This window comes from Phyllopteryx taeniolatus, chromosome 14 (assembly GCF_024500385.1).
Source record: "Phyllopteryx taeniolatus isolate TA_2022b chromosome 14, UOR_Ptae_1.2, whole genome shotgun sequence".
Classification (NCBI taxonomy): Eukaryota; Metazoa; Chordata; class Actinopteri; order Syngnathiformes; family Syngnathidae; genus Phyllopteryx; species Phyllopteryx taeniolatus.
Genome location: NC_084515.1, coordinates 23,130,445 through 23,153,895, shown reverse-complemented (window position 1 = coordinate 23,153,895; position 23,451 = coordinate 23,130,445). Strand labels below are relative to the sequence as shown.

Sequence of the window (23,451 nt, the reverse complement as noted above, 5' to 3'; positions counted from 1 at the left end):
CCACGACTCGGGACTACTTGGCTTTCCCCACACCAGACACAGAGTTTTGGTCTTAAATACTGAACATGTTTAATATTTAAGTGTTGGCCCTGACCCGTTTCAAACCCTATTATCGGGGCAAATCCAATCTCAGATCTCAGACCTAAGGAGAATTTAAAAAAAATTATCTTATAAAACACAAAATAGTCTAGCATTTGTGTTCTTTGGTCAAGAAGGGACAAAATCGGGATAAAAGCAGCCAGATTATCTTTATGTGAGTATTAGTTTTTAAAACTTCAATATTTCATCCATCAAAATGTCTGCTTTAAGTATGTAATATGCTGAGGATGTATTAAAAGGAATGTGCTTTTATAGATCATAGATGAGAGATTCTAATGTGGGCATGAGCATGTGAATATCATTCGTTTATTCATGTTGACAAACGTAATCACACAAATGCTGATCTTTAAAATAGATTTTTATTTATCAATTTAATTGAACAGTTTTACAATATACAGCTGACAGGACTAAGAAGACATTTCAATGCATTTTGGCCCTAAAGGTTGAAGAACAAGACGAACAGACAGTTAGATAGAGATATGATAGAAGGTATCAGAAGAACTGTACTCTTTTAACCTGTGCATTTCCTCTTGAATCCTACCATGTAACATTTTATACATGGTAAGAAGACAGCAATTCAAGAACTACACGCACCATTTCTTTGTGTAGGACCACTGCAAATGTTTTTTTTTTTTTTTTTTTTTTTTCAACATGGAAATGTGCATTCATAGTCAAAGCACATTTCCTCTTGTTGCTTGTAAAAAAAAAAATAAAAAAAAAAAAAGTGCATTTAAATTAATATTACATGAGATAAATATTGGAGAAGTGGTAATTTCAAGAGGCAATGTTGCAAACAGGGTCGTAGATTTTGTACAATATTAGCAACATTTTGCACCTCAGTGTGCTTTTTTTGTTCTTTTCACATTAAAATATGCAGTGCTAACCATATTATAAATACCTTGTGCAGAATATACCACAGACTGCGAAATGAAAAATGGGTCCTGAAATCTGTGGAATCATTCTTCATCAATCAACTATTATTGCTATCATTGATATTAATATAATTATTATTATTTGGTGTTTGTTTTGCTCAGGTTTTAAAATCGTGAATGTCTGGGATTAGTGTGATCATTAGTGGCCACTGTCGGTATTGAGCTTTAACCACATGTAAAACAAACGAAAAAATTAAAATCAAAAACAGAAACAGAAACAATGTTATGTTGCTGCAACCACTGTCCATACACGAGACCACTCACTGTGAAAACTGACCATTTGTCTGTAGTTCAAGTTTCTATCCAAAGCTTTTTTGTTTGACAATACTCATATAATACCAGCTGGATATATGTTTTCTGATAATATACTTAAAAAAAAAAAATAAAAAAAAAAACAGTAGTGTCATGGAACGCAGATAAACAATGACTGAAATTGGAAGATAAAAAGGTTGATTTCTTGTTCTTCTCATAGTACAAAATAGTTTTAAAAGATGGGCTTTATATGATTAGCAGAATAAGAGTCAAGATTAGAGGTACATCGACATTAACTCTACGTCTGCGATACATGCAGACTCAGCAGTAAAAGCTTATCCACTACATGCAGTACACAATACATGACATCTTCTACATTAAACAACTAGAAATGACAACTCCAAAGGCAATGACCCACAATTCTCATACTCGCCGCGCTCACAATAAAAGTAGAGATAAACGTACACACAGTTATTTATAGAATTTATACATTTTCTATACAAAGGTCAGAAGAGATGGGGTGTGTAGAGCTAAAAGGACAGACAACATGATGTCTTTACTTCGAACTGCAATAATACAGAAATCCTTTGAGCTCTGTTTTATAACCAGACATCCTATATTATGTCAAGTGCATCTCTGGCCACATTGGGAGCTGTACTGTGACTTGACTGCTGTGCATGTCAACATGGGCCCATCTTGTGGAAACATTTAGCAACTGCACTATGGCACGTGGCGAGCAGACAAGAGGAGACTGATCTTGGGAGAAAAGTGTTTTCACTAGTTTTAAAAAAAATAATAATAATAAAATAAAAAATAGCAGGAGAATTGGATAATAGCTGGCTTGATGGGCTCAAACAAATGTGGTAAAAATCTTTAGGCATTCACTATTACTACTACTTCGTACTTATTGGCTGGGGACTTAAGTTTACACTTTTCAATTTACAAGAATAAACAATGTAAAGTGTTGCACTATTCCTTAATGCACTTTAGATTGCAATATAATGTATACAATATTGTATCACATGTTGTTATAGCGTTCTGGCTCTGAAAAGAACTTGGACGAATGAAGGTTCATCACCACACACGCAAGAAAGTAGTCAAATCTGCACCTGTGGACTTTCAGGTGTCCACAAAACATACCAAAGATGGAAATACAGAACAACCATGTGAAACACACACTTAATGGTATTGTAGTTTTGTGCAGGGTTTGTAGCAGGACAAACCTCAAATTTGTACTTTTAAAAACATCAACATCAATTATTCTCTCTCACAAAATCTCCAAATAAATCAGAAGTGAAAGGGTAAACATGAATATTTCAGAGTCTGATTCAAGTTTTTATTTTTATACAAAATAAAACAACTGTCTTAATAATGATTTACTACACTATCACTATAGTGAGATGATTAAATGATACTTCTCGTCCAAAACTATATAACTACATTTCACATTTATGATAAAAACTCAAACAAAAATGGGTGCTGTTCTGGAAACAAGCTGCCCTTTTTTTCCACATCACATCACAGCCTCAGAAGACGACAAACTTGTGCAGACCTGAACACAGGACACAGCACATTGGGTGGACTGCTACAACCACACAAAGTAAGACGAGATTAAAAACCAATCATGCCTTCACTGGCTACCTCCTCCATTTAAGATTCTCCCTAATGCACATCCCAAAATTTCATTTCACACAAAAAGGATTGCTGGAAGACTAGAGAAGAGGTGTCACTTCTTGATACATCAAATACTGTACACAGACGCACCCAGTGTGTGTGTTTGTGTGTCCGTGTAGGCTAATATTATATACTGTCGAATGTATCATTTTTCAATGAGTTCATTCATGAGGTCTCCCCAGGCACACCACAAAGTTTACTTGAAACCTGAGAATGGCCCTGGTGTTTATTTATTTTTTTTTAATTACCTGTATGTGCAAGAACTATGTGCTACAATGTGTGCGTGTGCGGTATGTATGAAAGGGAGACAGTGGCTAAAGTTTTCAATTCAAGCAGCAGCTCTGGTGGCGAAAAAAAAAAAAAAAACTTTTCACAGTCAATCACCCATCTTGGAAGCTTCTGGTTGTACTCAGCGTCTCATCATCGTCATAAAGTAAGAAAGAAAAACCAGCAATCGTTCAAATCAACTTTGTGTGAGGTGACTGCATTGTAAAACGTGCATAATGAATGCCCCAGTGTAAATTAGTGTTTGTAATTATATTCCTTATATGTGTATAAATCTGAATCAGCAGGTCCATAATGAGATGACAGGCGTGTGTCTCTGTGCTGCTGTGAGCCCGACAGACGCGATCAGCCTTACAATCCGCCATAGCTTGAACTGCATCTGAACATGGCATATGCAGGTACGTGTTTTTACAGACAAATGTAACGAAAAACAAACTGAATTATTAAATTATCTCAAACACAAACAATCCACGCACACACGCAAATGTACAAACTAAATCTTTTGGACAGTGATCCAATTTATTCTTTATTTATTTTTAAAAAAAATTTTGTGCCTTGTTTTTTTTTTCCCATAAAGATATCACGCAGGTAGCTAGCAGAGGTTAGATTGAATATAATAAGCCTTTACAATATGTAAAGGTCTCCAGCAAAAAGGGATCTTCCCCACAGAGGACTGTGGGAAAGTGTGGTGCAGATAGAGGAGAAGGGGGAAATGGCGTCAGTAGTGGGTGACAGAGCGGGACGCCATCTATGCACTTGGGTTGGGGTTGTTGTGTGTGTTGGTGGAGCCGTTGCTTCCCTGGATGGTGAGGCTGATTTCATCCTTCCTCTCATTCTCCTCCTCCGGCTGCTCCTCCTTCAGCTCGTCCTTCTCCTTGAAGGGATGAACCTCCGCGCTGTCTTCGGAGGCCGTGGTGGCGTAGCGACCCGTGCGGTGCTCCCGCAGGGCCGGGCCCCACTTCGGATCTGCCTGGCACGCGTGCTTCAACCGCTGAGCGGCAAAAGAGGAGGACAGGTGATTTAGAAGACGATGCAATACATGAATGGAGTCACTCACATTCACAACGAATTGTCTGTAGGACAATTTAGTCTTCAATTAACCTACCACGCATGTTTTTTGGGATGTGGGAGGAAAGCGGAGAAAAAATTTGTTTCCATTGTGGGCCCTGAATCTATAATCTATAATCTATGAATTATGGAAATAAATAAACTTTACCATGATATACATTTTTTTTGGGAAAAATGTGTATCTGTGTGAGTGAGGGGGGCGGGCATTGATTTTAACTAAGGAAAGCACTTTCATATCATTTTATGAAAGGTGATCTATAAAGCATTTAAAAACTGTATACATCCGTGATTGGCATAACTGGCAGCTAGTATACTATGTATAATTAAACATGTATACACGTGGTTAATAAATAAAGTCAACTGCATGTAGTATATTGTATATAATATTACATTGTGTTATGGAAGTAGTTTATGAAAATAATGAAATAATGTTGCAATATTCAAAATGTAATGCAGACTAAAGAGTAGAAACAGAAAAATTATACTTCTTCCTATTCCCTTTTGAGAACGGGAGTTAATCATCATCAGTTTAGAGTTTTTTTTTGTTAACTTTGTTTTGGTTGTTTGCATAGGTGATTGTTTTGTTTTGATATTGTTTGTTTGCCTTGTGTACTTCTAATAGCTATTTGTTCGTTTATTTGTACATGTTCAAAATAAACACACGCGCGCGCACACACACACACAAACCCAGCTTCTTCACAGTTTATGGATTTCTGGGGGGGAGCTTTGTCCTTTGTTTTCTAAAAAACATCCTCCACTATTCTCAGTTTTTATGTTAAGACCAAAGCCACGTGTATTATAAAAGGTATGGCTTTAGTGTCATTTTGGTGCCAGGCAACTACGTTGAACCTGCGGGACGCCTTCATTTGGTCAGGCCATAGCTTTGTCAATTTGAAAAGAAGTGTTACCGCCGCCATCTTCCGACTTTCATAGGCAATGAAGTCTGCAATACAAAGTTTGGAGCTGAATGTGAGTTGAATTTCCCCTTTCCCCATAATGAGAATAACTAATTAATACAATGAAAAAATTAAAAGATGACAAATCTTTATTGGTGGGCATCAATGGCTGACGGATTTTCGCGATTTGTGGCAGGGCTTAGTCCCTCCCCCGTGAATAGTGGGGGTTTACTCAATAAGTAAATATCAAAGCTGGTGATACCTCTCTGAAGGTGGCCCCTGGGGACCTTGAGATCTTGTAGAAGGCATAGATAGGTATGCAGACCACCGAGGACAGCGCCATTGAGAAGCCAATGGCCAGAGACCAACCGGGATACACGTAGTCATTATAGGTGATAGGTTTGTACTGGACCACTGTGAAGATTAGGATGAACTGTGGGGACAAAAGAGAAGCAAGTGAATGAGTGACTGTTGCAGAAAATGTAACAAATATACAATCACTGGCCAAATCTAACAGTAGATCTAATTCAACAGTTGTAGACTGTGCCTTTTCAAAGAAAATAATGCATTGCTGATTGTCCCAAACAGAGAGGTATTCAGTTTTAAATTTTAATTCACTTTTCTTGATTACAATTTTATTTTTATTACTATTTTGTATTACACTTTCACAAGATGCTCATCGTGAGTGTAGCGTATATTGGTTTGGATAAAAACCTAATTAATTTTGGAGAAAAGAATAAGATGGAAGCGACGCCTGCGTTACTTCCGGTTTAACGTGATTTAAGTTTAAGCGTTAAAATCTAATGATTTTATCTGGAAGAGGGGCATCATGTCTCAACCTACGTTGCGTGGAACACAACGTGGAACACGTGGTACCCCTGAGCCCCCGGAGGGCCAAAGGGGAGATTGACCGCCTCTTACCGCCATGTTACTTTTCCATTCTATGATTATTTTGTGGTTTAAAACCAGGGGGATAAAATATTAATTGTTGGATCTCAGATAACGAGACCGGTTTGCAGTTTTGCATTGTCACGCACTCATCCTCTTTAATCCCTGTAATGGCTGTTTCAATTGTATGTGGTTGTTGAGAACACTGTAATATTTGCAATGTGGCATTTGGGTTGTGTGGGGTGAAACGTCTCATCCGGTTCAGTTGACAAACAGATTTGACGTCAGATATTCAAATTTACAGAAATACAATCACGAGTGGTGCTGTTGTGATGGTAAACACTGGGAGTGGTCATGCAAAGTTCTTAAAATATCATACAACATTCAAATCCGGTGAAGATTGTGATTAGTTCCTCCGGAGTTTTAGTATATATATATATGTGTGTGTGTGTGTGTGTGTTTAGATATTTTTTTTTTTCACGCTTCATGTCAAATGTGTCTGTGTGGATGTGTGTCCATGCATGTGTGTTTGTGGATGTGTGTGTGTGTGTGAAGAGAGAGAGAGAGATGGGGGGGGGAGAAAGATAGAATGAAAGAGGAGAGTGCTCGCATTTTCTGGCAATGCAAGCGCATGTCTGGCTTAGTGTATTAGTTGTTAACATAAAACTAATTGTCAAACATTTATTGAGCGACATAATAACCCCAGTTAGATGTGCACTGACACTAATTGACTAATGGGTGAAATTGTAAAAGCATAACAACAGGCAATTGGTTTGATTCAAGAGGTCTGGAGAACAGTTTTTTGTCAGTGATGGAAAGGGTAAAAATGCCAAGAATCCGACCAGTAATCCACAACAATGAATTTATTGGTTGGCCTAGCAGCTTAGTGGACAAATACTGTATGTGTGGTTGGGAAATTCTACTGATAGCAGCTGCATATGTCCATTTCCCAGTCAAAAAGATTTGCACTCTGAGGTTGGAATTGGAAACAAAGCCCAACAGATTAGCTCCAAATGTAGGTCATATTCCTAAAATGTGCCAGCGGTATGCAGACGGTTTGTTGTGAGCGTTAACGTACAGAGATAATGACAGGGGAGATGAACATCCAGCAGACTTTGAAGAAGAGCGGGGGAGGGAAACCCAACATCATCTCGACATCTTTAAAGTAGTTTCGGTGACCTGAATGAAAGAAAAAAGTGAAGTCGTGATTTAGGAAAATTACAATTGAACTACATGCAAATAAGAGAATTAAAGCAACAATGTGTATGAATTGAAACTTTAAATGGTAGATATGAAATCATGATATGAAGAAGTGACATTGCATATTAGTCTACCAGGCCAGATGCATCTCAGGTCTTAATGCTATTTTAGATGCTATTGTTACAGTTAAAAATTTCTGTTCTGTTTCTGTGTTGTGTTTACCACAATTGGTGACTTGTTAACCTGGATAAGGTGAAGTAAATAAATGCATTAAGTAGGATGCAAAAAAAAAAAAAAACTAGATTCTATCATTAAAGTAAAGTGCAATAATTGGAGTAGTAATGATTTCAAATAGGTAAATTGGTTTGTTTTCCAAACTACAAACACAGTGGCACAGTTTGTTAAACTATTTAGTTTATAAAATGGCCTACCATTGACAAAGAAAACTAGGCCACCAACCTAAAATAAATAATAAGTCAAAAACCAGTCTTTTCTTACAAAAAAAGGTTCATCCCCATTCCACAAGAACAATGAAGAGTTTAAGAAGTGTTCAGCCCGTACTACTCCTTACCATAAACATACATGACGCAGACACACATGATGCAAGAGATGATAACCAGAGAGAAACTGGCAGCGTAGTTATCCATCAGTAGCAACCAGTAGATTCCTGCCTGCAGACATAAACAGAAAATGACTCAAAACAATTCTCAATTACGGTACAAAACATCTACGGCCATGTATGATCGCGTGTTCATGATACAGTACTCGTTTCATAAAAGTTGGTCAAAAAAAGAAACCAGGATGCAATGACAAGGTCAGATGAAATAAAATACATTTAAAATTTTTTTTTTTTTTGTTTGTTTAATAACATTGACCCAACAGTAGTATGGGTGTCCTAACTTAATCAACACTCAACAAATGGACACCATTTTTTGGCCCATGTTACAAACACAACAACACTGAAGTGAATTCAAATAAAAAAATCAATGTTCTGTATGGAGCATGTGTTTAAAATATACTGTAAATCCCACAGTGGGAAACAAAAAATTTTCAGCCATGGTGTGCATGTGATTTGGACTTACCTGAGTTGTTAGTGGAACTCCCAGGAGAAATCCAACAATAGCCACACAGAGTGTAACTACAGTCTTGTTCCTGATGATCCAGTCGGTGCCAATCTCATCAACAATGGCCGTCACCAGTGTCTCCAGTAAACAGAACTAAAGGGGAAAAAAATGGGTGAAAAATAGAAAATCTGCACAAACATGCAAAACGTTGCCCTTGAGAGTAGGCAGCTACACTCAAGTTTAGGATAATGAAAGCAGTTTGGCTGTACACTAAGTTTTGCTCTCGTCGCACTGGCACATGATTACGTTGCATCCTTTGTTGAGGAGGTACAGCATGACCATATTTGCAAAATATTTTACTGTGAACAAAAAGTCTGTTTGCAACAAGCAGTGGCAGACAAAACAGGTCAAAAAGGCTTTATTTTTATTGCACTTTACTTTCATGATAGTTTGTTTTCCTATACAATTTTTTACTTTGGACATATCTTCATGTCTATGCTATAAACAGGGCATGGAGGGTTACTTTAGATTAGGTTGTCTACTGCATTTGTGCATGCCCTACATAATACTAGTTAACTCACACATTATGTGGTGTATAGAAAAAAATTACTATGGTTGAACTTGCGTTCAAGCCTTACCTGAGTTCCCAGTCCTAGAAGGATTAACATGAAGAAGAAGAGTAGCGACCACAGTGGAGAAATGGGCAGCAGAGTGAGGGCTTCTGGGTAGGCCACAAAGGCCAGTCCTGGGCCATGGTCTGCTACCTGTGACACGGGCACGTTGAGGTGGTGTGCCATGAAGCCCAGGATGGAGAAAATGACAAAGCCAGCGTACACACTGGTTGCACAGTTGGTTATGCTGATGATGATGCTGTCTCTGTACATAGAAACACAGATTGGACAGTAATTACACAGCTGCTCAGGCACATGTTATTGCACTCATAACAACTACACGTTTATAGACCTTACTCTATTCTCTGGGTCACAGATATGCTGGCACACAAAAAAAAAAAAACTCTCCCAAAATGTTCACTTTATATCCACATACTGTGCATATAAAAAGTCTACACACCCCTGTTCAAACGCCAGGTTTTTGTGATGTTAAAAGAAGATGAGACCATGATAAGTCATTAAAATAAATCCGCCTGATTGTGACATTTAACCTGTGCAACTAATCTGACTTCTCATCTTCTCAGAGTAAAATAAAACCTAAAGACCTAAAATAACCTGATTGATTGAATGTGCACACCCTGTAACTATGACTTAGTTGTAGCACCTTACGGCACTCAGTCTTTTAGGGTAGTCGTATTCAAGAGTGAGTCAGAGTGGCACATCTAGACGTGACAATATTTGGCCACTCTTTGCAGAAAAACTCAAAATGTGTCAGATTACGAGGGCACCGATATTCGAGCAGATTCAAGTCTGAGGTTTTTTCTCGACAGTTGTTCATTTTCACTTCCCTCCTCTAGAAGAGCTCCTTCTTTTTCTTCAGTTGAGTTGCACAGGTTATGGTTAGGTTATACCATTATTGGTGTAAAATGTTTTGAAAAAATTGATCTTGGACTGTTTTTTTTTTTTTTGTATGTCACAAAAATCTGGCATTTGAAGAGGGGTGTGTAGACGTTTTAGATCTACCGTAAGTAAAAGCAGTACTTAGAGGTCTAACCTATTGTGAGACAAATGTTCTTGTTTGCAAGCAATAAACGTCACGAGAAATTCTTGCCCTGCCTTCCACCTGCCGCTCCAACTGATGTGCACCAATCTGTGAGGTTGCAGACGAGTCCACTGGGACGACACCGCTGAAGCAGATTAGTCTAGAGTGCAGCTGTGTGTACAGATAGCTTCGAGTCAGTTCACACTTTCAGCCATTCTACTCTCCCCACGATGCCCCCGCTCTTGTCAGCAAGTGTGGACGAGCTCAGGAGAGTAAATTACTAAGTCCTTTGTTTCCTTATCGCCTTTCCTCTCATTGATTGCCCCACTCCCTTGGTGTTCAGTGCAGTTACCACTTCCCAACAATCTGTGATTTTCCTGCTGTATTGCTTCATCTCACATCGCATTGTCTCAAATACAAATCACATTTAGGGCATTCACCCTTCAACTTGGCTCCTGGCTCAGTGGCCTTCATTTGGCGAATGTCACATATTCCTGTCCCTCTCACCAGTTGTCTCGAGGCTAGAGTAGCTTTACGTTTCCTCTCTAAAATTGCCTTTTCTTTTTGCCTCTTCATCATTTTAGGCCTATCTAGCTTCACAGACTATTGCAAATAATAAGACGCTGCTCTGTGGCGGTCAGCCCAGTGCACAAATAACCTGGAATAGGATATTCACAAATGCCGGACACAAACATTTGCCAATACTCCAACGCATCATGACATGCTTGATCACCACATCAGTTTCAGCAAACATTTTAGTTACACCACATGAGACATGAGATGACATACAGTAGATGGCATGATCTATAAAATAATGACATTTCATTTGTTTATCATTAGTTTATCAAATATGTTTTCTACAATGTGATCATTGGCTCACTTCCACACTGTAAGGAGGTCAAGAGTTTGATCAATGATTCTGCTTGATAATTTAAAAAAAACAAAAACACTTATGCTGGTTTGAACTAAGGTTATTATAGTAAACGAAAACTAAGTACAATAAAACTAAAATTGAAAAAACTAACTGAAACTACATTTTACGTAAACAAAACTAATTAAAACTAATGATAATTATAGCAAAAATATCCTTAGTTTTCATTTTTGTCAATTCATTTCATACGTAAGCTTTTGGAGTTTATTTTAAATGTATTTATTTCAGCACGGCCGTAAGGAACAAGGAAGATCGAACAGTCATTTGGGAATTGTAGTTCTTTTACTGTGTGTTGCCTAGAAACATTGATTTAAAAACAGTTCGAAGTACCTGAAACAATTGTTGTGGAACTTGTTATAAGAAGCCATGGTAATAAGACCACCCCAAGCACATCCCAGGGAATAGAAAATCTGTGATGCAGCATCTCCCCACACCTAGAAAAACAACATCAAATTGATGACAGTGTATGAAAGTGTATGTGATAGAGCAATTGATATTTCTATCTGTGTAATTGCAGAGGTTTTTCCCGTAACATAACAGATGTCTGGGTTTTCATAGCGGTTGCTAGATCAGCATGTAGCCCAATGTTGTGATCGGGCTTCATAACAACAACAACAACAAAGCATGATTTATTAATGATTAGAAATTATAATTAATCCCTGACGCTGAAGTATTTTTGGTTTCAGATGGTATTGTTTATGATTTCAAAAAAGCAATTTAAAAAATACCTTTGCATCAAGGACCTTCTGCCACTGCGGAGTCAAGTAATACATGATGCCATTGATGGCTCCATCTAGAGTAATCCCACGAATGAACAGGATGGTCAAAACAACATATGGGAACGTGGCTGTAAAGTACACCACCTGCAAATGCAAACATGTACACAACGACTTAATGAATTCTGCAACACAGAATAGCGAGATAAGAGGAAATCTACTTGCTCGGTCTGTTTTCATCAAGTCCAACTTGGAACTCTCAACATACAAGTTCTAAAATATTCACAAATGTTTGACTGACCTTTCCAGAGGATTTGACGCCCCTGATGAGGCAGAGAAAGACCACCACCCAGGACACAGCCAGGCAGCCCAGGATGGGGAGGCGTACTTCTCCAAAGTTCCCAATGCCATCAGAGATGTCCAAAACATAGTGTCTAAAACACATGCGCCTTTTTACAAGCATGTAGGAAATATTTTTTTTTCTCTTTACTGACTGAGGTTGCTGTATTCAAAACTGCTTTCTCAACTTTAACCCCCTCTATTGATTTTTACACCATTATTAAGTTTCAGCAGCTCATATTTGCATAACACTGGAATAAATTGACAGTCTAAATCTATACAGTTATTGCCAAGAAAACCACAATAATAATAATAAAAAAAACAGTAGTTAAAATTGACAGGTGGGAATCAGAGTACAAATTAAGGTAGGACCAGCAATTCCCATCATATTTCATTCATGCTTAAATAACGCACTGATGAAACTAGCTGTGCTGAAGACAACATCTTTAAAATAATCTCCTTTCACACAGAGCTGTCTTTCGCATACCATGCTGGCACCACCCACATGTGCATCAACTGCTTGTCTGAACCCAAAAGAGTCATTTTGATACTGTGCTTGGAATATATTTGGATTGAAAATTTGAGTTATTGAGTGTCCGTTCAACTGATCACAGTATTTGTACACTTGACCGGAGAAGCTTTATTCAGCGTGAAGGCATGGTGGACACAAATGCTGAAACAATTGCAATGTTCTTCAATTGTGAGACCTTTTTTTTAAGTTTTGCATTTTTTAATTGTAAAAATGCGCTCTGAAACACTTTTGTATGAGCAGGTGGCCAAAACGCTCCGTTTTTACTGACAGTTTTTATCCATTTTTTATTTCACAACTGTCTCCAGTAAGTGGCTCCTGACTTCCGATAAATGGGGAATGTCCACCAATAAACGAATGGGGCTGTTAAAAATTGATGAAAAGCATCTAGTCCAAATATTTGAAACAGGTCCGCTGAAGTGAAGCACGTGTGAGCCAACCTTATCTTTGAGGTGCATGTTGGTCCTTGAGCACAACAAACCAGAGTTCAAATATAGGAATTGCATAACCGATCCTTGTATGGCCTCCAATGGCATCCTTTTCCAAAAATCCCAGTTGACTATGGACAAAAGGCTGGGTACACCTTGGTCTTGTCACCAGTCAATCACAGGGCACATCCAGTATGGACACAAAATAGCTAACCTCAGCATGTTTTTAGAATGTTGAAGGACACCCACGCAAGCACAGGGAGAATATGCAAGCTACACACAGTATGGTCCGAGCTGCAATTCAAACCCAGATTTCTTTACTGTGGTGCAGGTGAGTAAACCACTCGTCGACCGTCCTGCCCATGATTCAAGATGTTCACAATGATCTGAGACTTACTTCCAGTATTCCTCGCTGGGGCTGGTTCTCTTGGTGCGGTTCACTAACTCACTGACTCCGTCCACCATGCTACGAGTGACGTTAGCCATACTGCCATTGCTTTGGGGTACCACTCCACTGCAGTCAGGCGTATTCCAGGGGTTGTTGCAGTACGTCCATGGCAGTACGTTTGTCATGGATGTGAAAAAGTAGTAGAAGGCAATGCAAATAACCACATTGTAATAGATCCCGATATAGGTGGACACCACCATCATGCCATAGCCCACACCTGCATGGAAGAAGAAAGGATTAGTTTGTGCTAAATACGGTTAGAATAACAACATTAAATACTTATAATTACAACGATAAAAATGAATCACCCTCACTTGCCTCAGTGTATGTATTAGATTAAGAAACATTACTTTACTTTTACATTTACTTTTTGAATAAGTGCATTTTGATTTATGTTTGTGGTTTTCACGTGCAACTGAAAGGCTTGAACCCAGTTTGAAGTGGAGGGTTGGCCAATCCTCCACTTCAAACACTGAAGTTGTGTTGACCCAGGTGAACACAACCCTGAACTTTGGACATAGCTGCCCCATCCACATTTGAATTCTATGAGTCACATTTTGGAGAAACGTTGATAAACTCTGGGAGATTGTTTACTGTTTGAAAAATCAAATTTTACTTTTACAAGAGTTTGTTTCTGAAGAAAACATACTAGGATATTTTCTAGTAAAAAAAAAAAAAAAAAAAAAAAAAAAAATGAAATAGATAGAATTAACATTGATAAAAAGTAGGGGTGGGCCTCAATTAAAAAAAATAATCTAATGAATTAGAGGCGTTGTAATTAATCTCAATTAATTCCATTTTAATTATATAACAATATTTGTCATAAAAGCAAGATGGTTTAATTTCAACGGATTTTGGTGGACAACTGAATAGAATAATTGACACAGACAGGAATGTTGTTAACTCTGGAAAAATGCATTTAATTGCATTTCAATACAAAACAGTAGAAAAACTAATAGAAAATATCCATGGCCAAAATTAAACAGACCTAAAGTTAAAGTGCCATTTTAGGACAATTTTTTTTAAGAACAGTATTGCCTTTAAATGGTTTCTGGGTGGCAGTTGAAAAGTTGGATCACATGAGTCTCCAAGAATTCCAGTTCAACGTTCATGAGAATCACATACAAAGACACAAACCTTTGAACATTGGGCTAATCTTCCAGACCCCAAGACACCCCTGGCTGGCGAACTGCCCGAAGGACAACTCAAGAAAGAAGAGTGGAATGCCACAGAACACCAGCATGATAAAGTACGGGAGCATGAAGGCACCTGGAAGGGGAGACAGTCACGATTCAGTCAACACAAGCTTGTAAAGAAGAATGAGTGCCCGGGAGAATTCCGATTATATCGAGCCAACTTGGAAACAAACTTGCATTAGGAAATGGAGGAATTACTTCAAACATAGAGAGAAGATTAAAAAAGAGACAATTAATGAAATATTGGTGGGGAGGCGGGGGCTGGGTGGGGGGGGGGGGGGTGGGGGGGGCATGACTATGTCGTACATAAATATCTGTTTCATTGGTAGCAGAAGAGAGCTGAACTAGTCAGTGGAATTGTAATCATCTGTAACGTTACAGTACATAATGGAAAGCAAAAGTCATAATAGTCTAATAATGAAGTTGTGATATTGCAGGCATAAACGTGCACTGCGACCATAAGATAGTGACTGTTGAGGATATTGACAAGTTAGACTTTTGTATAAGTTTCTCAAACAATTAAGGAGGTTTGGCTATTCAACACGATCATCAGTATAAACAGTTTAATGAGATTGTGTAAGCAATTGTGTCCGTTTCTATTCAAGCTATAATCCACAACTTTTTTTTTTTTAAAAAGTCATTTACACCCAAACCACTACTAGAGGAGATGACATAATGCTCCTCTAACAGCTTGTTGTATTTGTCAGTATCTTATTTTTTACATTTAGTGAATGCCCTATTAATTTCCCACGCTGGCCAATGACTGCACAGAAATGACGCATGTCCATCAAAAAGAAGTAAAAATGTTGTTGAATCTCATACAAGAGGCATAACATGCATTGCCGACGTCATATTGAAGCGATGGCTCTGTTCTTTTGTTGTAATGTGGAATTCAAGCTTAGGGGGTGGCAAAAGTTACATACGATAACTTTAAAGAATAACACAGATGCAAATCAGTTATTGTAGTGGCTTTGTTGATAATCGAAGCAGAGTTTTTTTTTCACAAAAAAATATATTTTTTATTATTATTTGATGACTAAATGGCAGGTCTCAAGAGAGAAACAATGGCTGCTCTCAGAGTGTTTCGTTTTGTGTAGTAATTTGAATCGTTGAAATGTATTCTTGTAATATAACACATTTTTTACTCATAATATGCCAACTTTATTCTTCTAATACGGTGACTTTTTCTTGTAATAGTACTTTACCTGGTCCAAGAAAGACCAACGCTACGCCTGAGGCCCAGCAAAGCAATCTCCACCGAAACAATAGATTTGATATCTCGGACCTAAAGTACCCATCCAGAGTTCCTATCCATCGCTACACCGAACTCAGCACAGTCCTCTCCCTCCAGTGGCTCCGTCTCAACCAAAAACCAGACGCTCTGGGACAGTTCACTCCAGCTCCGCAACAAAAATGCCGCTCTTCCCCAGTCAGCCACAGCCATTGTTACATGCCGACCACTTTGTACTAAATGTGGACTGTTAAATATTAGATAACAATCAAACAAAGCAGTCATAGGAAATGGTCTGATCTCAGACCTTCACATGAATCTCTTCTGTTTGACTGAAACCTGGTTTAGTCAAGATAAATATGTTAGCCCAATTGCATCTACCCCTCTATCAAATAATAAACGTAACTTTAACGCTTTTGAAAGTCCTGTTTTCGACCTTCCTCCTAAAGTTCACAGGGCCCAAAAACATTGCCATTATTTGTCATTTACCGCCCTTACTCTGAGTTCTTAACTGAATTCTCAGAGCTGCTATCAAGCCTAGTTACTAGTATAGATAAAATAATCAGAGTGGGTCCCTTTAACATTCGTGCTTATGTTGAAAATGACAGCTCATCTTTTATTAGAAGCAGTCGGGTTTGCCTTGTTGAGGAAAGCAAAGCAAAGCAAATTTATTTATATAGCACATTTCATACACAAGGTGCATATATCTTTAAATGATAAAAGCATTTAAAAACAAAGAAAAACAAAAGCTTGTAAAAAATTTAAACAAAGAGTAATCTAAAAATACAATTAAAAACAGCATACAGTGCAAGAAAGAAAAACCCTCACACTTGGGGCTAACGTCAATTCTGTTGGCAACTTATTCCATTTGTGTGCAGCATAACAGCTAAATGCTGCTTCATTTTGCTTGCTTTGGACTGTGCTCCACTATTTGACCTGAGTCTGTAGATCTCTAAACTATTAGACTAACAGAACTATTATAAAGCTGACTGGGACTGTTGTGGTTTAATTGAAGAACGTTTTGGCTCATCCATTTATATTGTTTTAGACAGTGACACAACACCTCAATTGAACTGTAGTCATCTGTAAACTGTGTGTCATCTGCATAACTATGATTGTCAACATTAAGGTTCTGAAGAATTTGACCCAAGTGTAGCATATACAGGCTGAACAGGAGGGGTCCAAGAAATGACCCTTGAGGGACCCCATAGGTCACTGCCATTCGATGAGATTGAGCACCTCTACTTCTTATGAAACAACTGTTTTCCTCCAGGTAGGACCTGAACTATTTAAAGACTGTTCCATTTAGTCCAACCCACATTTACAAACTGTTCAGCAGTATGTTATGATCTACCGTATCAAAAGCAGCACTGAGATCCAACAAGACCAGAATTGACACCTTTCCCGAGTCAGTATTCAACCTTATATGATTTGGTTCTTTGATAAGAGCTGATTCTGTGATTCTGAGTTCGGAAACATGATTGAATCTGTCAAAAAAGTCCATTTAAGTTTAAGAAATTGCTCAGTTGATGAAAAAAAACTTTCTCGACAATCTTGGCTTGAAGGGGAACATTGAGAAAGGTCTATAGCTTGCTAACATGAAAGCTTCCAGCGTTGTATTTTTTAGAAGAGGCTTAATGGCAGCTACTTTAAGAGCTTTACGAAACTTGCCTGACTGAAGTGAGCAAATAATTATTTGCTGCAAATCAGCTAGCATTTCACAATAGTTTTGAAAAAGTCAGAGACCTACTGTATGGCCTTAACATTTAATAATTTAACAATATTCCCACAAAATCCTCAACTATCTGACTACTGCCTATCCAGCTTTGCCTTCTAGTTAGTCGAATGCACTCACGCAGGCATAACAAACTCCACTGGGTGTTTACTAGATGCTTCTGTCGCTAAATTTAAAGGAGGCCGTTGGTCCTATCTTTGAGTCAATACTATGCATTACCAAAAAAGACAATCTCAACACCAGTTTCAGTCCAGCTCAAATGGATGAGTTTGTGGATGGTGCAGCTACCTCTCTGTGGGCAAATATAGATTCCATCACACCTCGAAGACATAAGAAAAGACACCAAAAGAAACTAGCCCCTTAAACCGCTAACTCAAAAAAAAGATTTAAAAAATTATAAAGGAAAGAAATGCCCTCTGTAACACCAGAGTAGCCTATTGCTCATCCCTAATTGAAGACAATAGCAAGCATATTTTTTTTGGTACTGTAGCTAGGTTGACCAAATGTCATAGTATTATTGATTCATCTATTCCTATCACTCTGAGCAGTGACCTTTTTTGATTTCAAAATTGTCACTATTATAGAGAAAATTATTCACATCCTGCCATCAGCTGGACTAAGGCACAGTTTATCAGTTTTTGTCCGATTAACCTCTCTGTGTTAGGCTCTATGATTTCATTTTGAAACTCTTCATCCTGACTGCTAGACAAAATCCCTACTCATCTAGATAAGAATGCTTTACTATTGCTTGACACTGCTGTGCTTAACATGATCGATATGTCCTTAGTGACAGGATATGTACTGCGGTCATTTAAAATAGCTGTTATCAAACCACTTCTTTTAAAAAAACAAAAACCAAAAAAAAAAAAAAACAACCTTGACCCGGCAGTCAGCAAAGTATCGGCAGGTATCTAATCTTCCGTTTATGTTCAAAATTCTTGAGAAAACAGTTGCCAAAAATGTGTATGAATTTCTACAAAATAACAATTTACTATTTGAGGACTATCAGTTGGCTTCAGAATACACTATAGTACCAAGACGGTGCTGGTGAACATTACAACCTGCTTACTGACGCTGACAAAGTCCGCGTTGCTATACTTGTCCTATTAGACCTTAATGCAGGCTTTGACACACTTGACCACCATATCCTTTTACAGATGGTATCAAGGGCACCACTCTTATTTGGTTTTAATCATTCTTGTCAGCTCTCTTACAGTTTGTATATATTGATAACAAAGATCCAATGTCTATATAAAACTTAGTCATGGTGTGCCTCAGGTGTCCTTAATCGGACGGGTATGTTTAGTCTTTAACTGCTTCCCTTGCGTAGGATTGTTAGAAAACATTTGGTCAACTTCCACTGCTATGAAGATGACACACAACTCTACCTATTTATGAAACCTGAGAAAACTAATCAGCTAAATAATCTTCAGGAAACTAATCAGCTAACTAATCTTCAAGGATGCCTTGATGACATCAAGAGTTGGATCACCAATTTCTTACTATTAAACTCGGATGAAACTATTTGTCCTTGGCGACTACAAACTTAAAGGCAAAGTCTCCAGTTACATACCTGCCCTATATTGCGTCGCATTCGCCTCAAGCAGCACAGTGAGGAACCTCGGCATCACCTTGGACCATGATTTATCATTCAACTCTCATAACAAAAAGTTTCAAGGACAGTTTTCTTTTACTTGTGTGAAATAAAAAAGAAATAAACATGATAAATCTAATTTCTTGCCATTAGCGGTGAAAAAACTAGTCCATGTGTTTGTGACCCCTATAGGCTGGATTAGTGTAACTGTCTCTTTGCAGGCTGCTCCAGCAAGTCGTTAAAGACTCTCCAAGCCTCCAACTGGTCCAAAATGCTGCAGCTCCAGCAGTAACTAGAATGAGAAGAAGAGATCATACCTTCCCAGTGCTAGCCTCACTCCATTGACTTCCTAGATTTTGAATAAAAATAAAAATCTTTTTCCTCACCTACAAAGCACTATAAGATCAGGGACCGCTATACCTTAAACACGTTGTGGTGCCTTCTAGAGCACTACACAAAGCTCACATTAACTTGGGGTCCCAGAATCGAAAAGGAAGAAAAGAGGAAGAAATGGGATATAGAATTTTCATTTATCAGGCTCCTGTCCTATAGAACCATCTTACAGATTTGGTCCGCAAGGCCGACACTAATTAATAGAAAAGCCATTGCTTTCTGCAAGTTTATCAGTTGTGTGTTCAATAACCACATATTTCATAGACTACTTCTTAAATAAATGCACGAGTAAATTGAAACGGGATCGTCATTATTTCAGATTTCATACTTTTGAGACTTTTTTTTGGTGGTGTGCCGTGAGAATGTTCTCATGAAAAATCGGTGCCTGTATGCCATAGAAGTTGGGGAACACTGAAGCAATACACGGGCTGCATCAGCTATGTGTGCTCTGCCCTATGAAAGACAAAACTTGGGGCTCTATTTTCGTGACTTGCGCAAATCCAGTGTGGTGCGTGGCGTCACTCTGTGAGGGGGTGGGCTAGACTGGGTAGACGTAATCTCTCGCACAGCAATTATATTTAATATTTAGCAAAAGGGGCTGTGCCAATCAAAATGTCTTATTTCATTAATTCCTTTTAAGTGAGGCGCAATGACGGTCTCGCATTTTCACTTGGCCGGTGTGGCAAAAGATCCGTGCATCCATTCATCCATTCGGGCGAGAGGCTGGGTACAGCCTGAACTGGTCGCCCGCCAATCGCAGGGTGGCAAAAGATATTGTGATTAAATACATTATGAGCTGGTGATAAGTGAGGGCGACTTAAACATGTCTGCAGACCTCATGAATCCATCCCCAGTCATGCATGATCGTTCATGCATGTGCCGACCTCAATCCTGTCCAATCGAAGCGGGTTATTGCATACCCTTTAAAAAAAACAGCACAAATAGTCTCAAATGTTGATGTCATGTAGAGGAGAGCGAAAGAGGACTCAGCGATCCATGCGTGACTGGATCACTGAACGTTAACGGTATACCCTTATTAAATACAGAATGAGCCGGTGAAAAATCGCTGGTGACTTAAATACTGTAATGTCCGCAGACTATATCCCCTCAAAAGATCGTTCATTTCCACCCCGCCGTCCCCGGCCCACATAGCAGCGTGCCAGCCAGTAACGTGGAAAGAAATATAATAATGATAAAATATAATAATGATGACAAAGGTAAGAATACATTAAATGATTATATATTTGTACAATAATTAAGAGGTTTGGATCTCCACTGTTGAAATAATCTGTCATCCACTACACACCTCTGAGGACCTCAAAATCACGTTAGATCCCTTAGCAACAATTTAGATGTGGTATGAGCTGGGCTAGGTTTTTACACACTTTCTGTGCACCAAGATCTCACTCCGCCTAGTGCATCTTCAAGGGCACACCCTCGATGCGCCGAAACTACCCAGCTTGGCGCAGACCAGTCTGCAGAGGCGGCAAACACGTGCAGCAAGCCTTGCGTGGGCATTAATATCAAGATGTACACCATTCGCACTCCGGTGCACACTGCGCAGTCGACGAATTTGGAGCCCTTGATGTTTAAACACAGCTTTGAGCTGTATTGATAGGCCTAATGTTACATGACTCATGTTGCCTCATTAATTACGACGGAGAGATAAACCAAAAAGCTGGGTGAACGCAGAAATGTACAGTGTGCCATAAATATCTGAATCCATGTGTGGTAATCTTCATCAAATCGCTGTGAAACCCTTTTTTTTTTTTTTTTTTTTTTTTTTTTACATAATCTTGTTTGTTTTGTGGAAGCTATCAGGACTCATGTGCCAGTGAACTAAAAAATTACATTTGATACAGGGTCATGTCCAAAAACATTGCTAAATGGAGCTGTAAATGCCTGATTTACATCCAAATGACGGGTTCCTAATTCAATTTCATCCAATTATACTGAGGTAAATATAAACTGTACAGTAAGCATGACTGAGTAGAGAATTTACTGTTCAATAAACTAAACAAAAATAAAAAATAAAAGTATTTGTTTTTGGTCTTCATTCATTCCTTTTTTGTTCTGTTCTGTGGATTTGTTTGATTTATTATGCACCTTTGCATGCAATACGTTTCTCTATGATAAAATGCCTACCTCCTCCATTTCTGTAGCAGAGGTAGGGAAACCTCCAAACATTGCCCAGGCCCACAGCATAGCCAACACTCGTGAGGACAAACTCAATTTGGTTCCCCCAGTTCCCCCGCCGGGAGTTTTCATCCTTCTTCACTGGCTCACCTGGAACTGCTCCATTCTACAACAAGGACACAGTGAAGGTCAGCTCATGTGACAGCCAGTCAATGTGTTACACATGTCACCGCTGCAACAAATCCAACAGAAATGTTCTGTGCATGTCAAACACATTCCTTTTACATGGATATGGGCGGCCAGGTGGGCATTATGCTGACCTGCAGGAATATATAAATTCTAAATTCTATTCAGAAAGTCGAGGCAGCGATTATACTGGTGGCAATACACACTTTTGCGGACAAGGACAGACACAATTAAGTGACTGGATTATAAATGAAGCACTATTACAACCGTTAACGATTTAAAATGATGATTCAAAAAATGAATTGTCAAAATAACTACAAATACTGCATTAGTTCGTGTTTTTTTTTATAAAGTATCATTTCAATTGGTTAACATCCAATCAGTGTACTCAATAGACATCTACTACGGCATGTCTTCTCTCTCTCCATTTCATCTTATGCAGGTACTCAGGGTCAATAGATTTCATATGCAAAGGACTTTCATTCGCAAGTTTAGCATGAAGTGAATGCAGTGGAGCAGACAGGATCTAAAGTGAACTCATCGCCTTGAGAAGAACCCATAAGCATTTGGTCTTGTCGTCCTGATTTCAAGCTTCCATCTGCTGCCATCAGATGGTCGCTCTCTCTCTCTCTCTCTCTCTCTCTCTTCTGACCTGCTCTATAACCTCAGCTACCGTGCTGTGAAAAAAGTATTTACCACTTCCTGATTTCTGATTTCTTTTTTCATGTTTATCACACTTCAATATTTCGGATCATCAAACTCATTTTAACATCTTACGAAGACAACTCAAGTAAATATAAAGTATAAAAAGTTTCTAAATGATGGTTTTCATTATTAAGGGGGAAAAAATATTCCGTACCCCTTGAACTTAATAACTGATTGAGCCGCCCTCGACAGCAATAACTTGCGATAACTGGCGGTGAGATTTTGGCCCACTCTTCCTCGCAGAATTGTTTGAAGTCAGTCATATTGGAAGGTTTTCGACCGAGGACTATCCGTTTGAGGTCATACCATTGCTTCTCAATTCATTTAAGTCCGACCTTTGGCATGGTCACTTCAGAACCTTCATTTAATTTTTTTCTGTCCTTCAGAGGTATAATAGACTTGCTAGTATGTTACGGGTCAGTCCTGCTGTATAACCCAATAGCACTTGAGGTTGAGGGCACAAACTGATCACTGGACATTTGCCTGCAGGATTTTCCGGTAAAGCAAGTGACAGCAAGTCCTTTAGATCCTAAAATAGCAAAGCATACCCCGACCATCACCTTGCCACCACCATATTGACTGTTGGCATGATGTTTTTTTTTTTCTTCCCCTGAATAAATCAAATCATCATTTAGAAACAGACTCTATGTTGATTTTTGTGTGTGAGGAAGCAAATGAACACACTTGCACTTGAAATTAAAATACAGTTTTACATTGATCACGCTGTGAAAACAGTTACTAGCAGAAGATGCTCTGTTTGAGCATTCTCCTCTGAAAATAGGAATGAGATGAATATCCAGCAAAAAGTAAGGATAGTAATACAGAAAGTAGGTTGAATCATTAGCCACTCTGTCCTCCCATTAACTAAACAGG

General features: G+C 38.6%; 1 protein-coding gene across 4 annotated transcripts in view; it reads right to left on the bottom strand.

Annotated features, from left to right (window-relative positions):
• Positions 1-439: 439 nt before the first annotated feature.
• The window catches only part of slc6a9 (solute carrier family 6 member 9), a 55,563-nt gene continuing 32,551 nt past the window's right edge, over positions 440-23,451 (bottom strand). For 3 of the 4 annotated variants that reach the window (XM_061797632.1, XM_061797631.1, XM_061797630.1), the window contains 12 exons: positions 21,697-21,853; positions 14,540-14,671; positions 13,352-13,619; positions 11,960-12,092; positions 11,671-11,805; positions 11,273-11,376; positions 8,997-9,234; positions 8,377-8,511; positions 7,866-7,965; positions 7,173-7,273; positions 5,469-5,639; positions 440-4,233 (listed from right to left, as the gene is read on the bottom strand). In XM_061797632.1, the coding sequence (XP_061653616.1) occupies positions 3,991-4,233; positions 5,469-5,639; positions 7,173-7,273; positions 7,866-7,965; positions 8,377-8,511; positions 8,997-9,234; positions 11,273-11,376; positions 11,671-11,805; positions 11,960-12,092; positions 13,352-13,619; positions 14,540-14,671; positions 21,697-21,853 (1,917 nt within the window). In that variant the 3' untranslated portion in view covers positions 440-3,990. The remainder of the gene's footprint in view (positions 4,234-5,468; positions 5,640-7,172; positions 7,274-7,865; positions 7,966-8,376; positions 8,512-8,996; positions 9,235-11,272; positions 11,377-11,670; positions 11,806-11,959; positions 12,093-13,351; positions 13,620-14,539; positions 14,672-21,696; positions 21,854-23,451) is intronic. The other variant, XM_061797633.1, reaches the window with a different exon arrangement.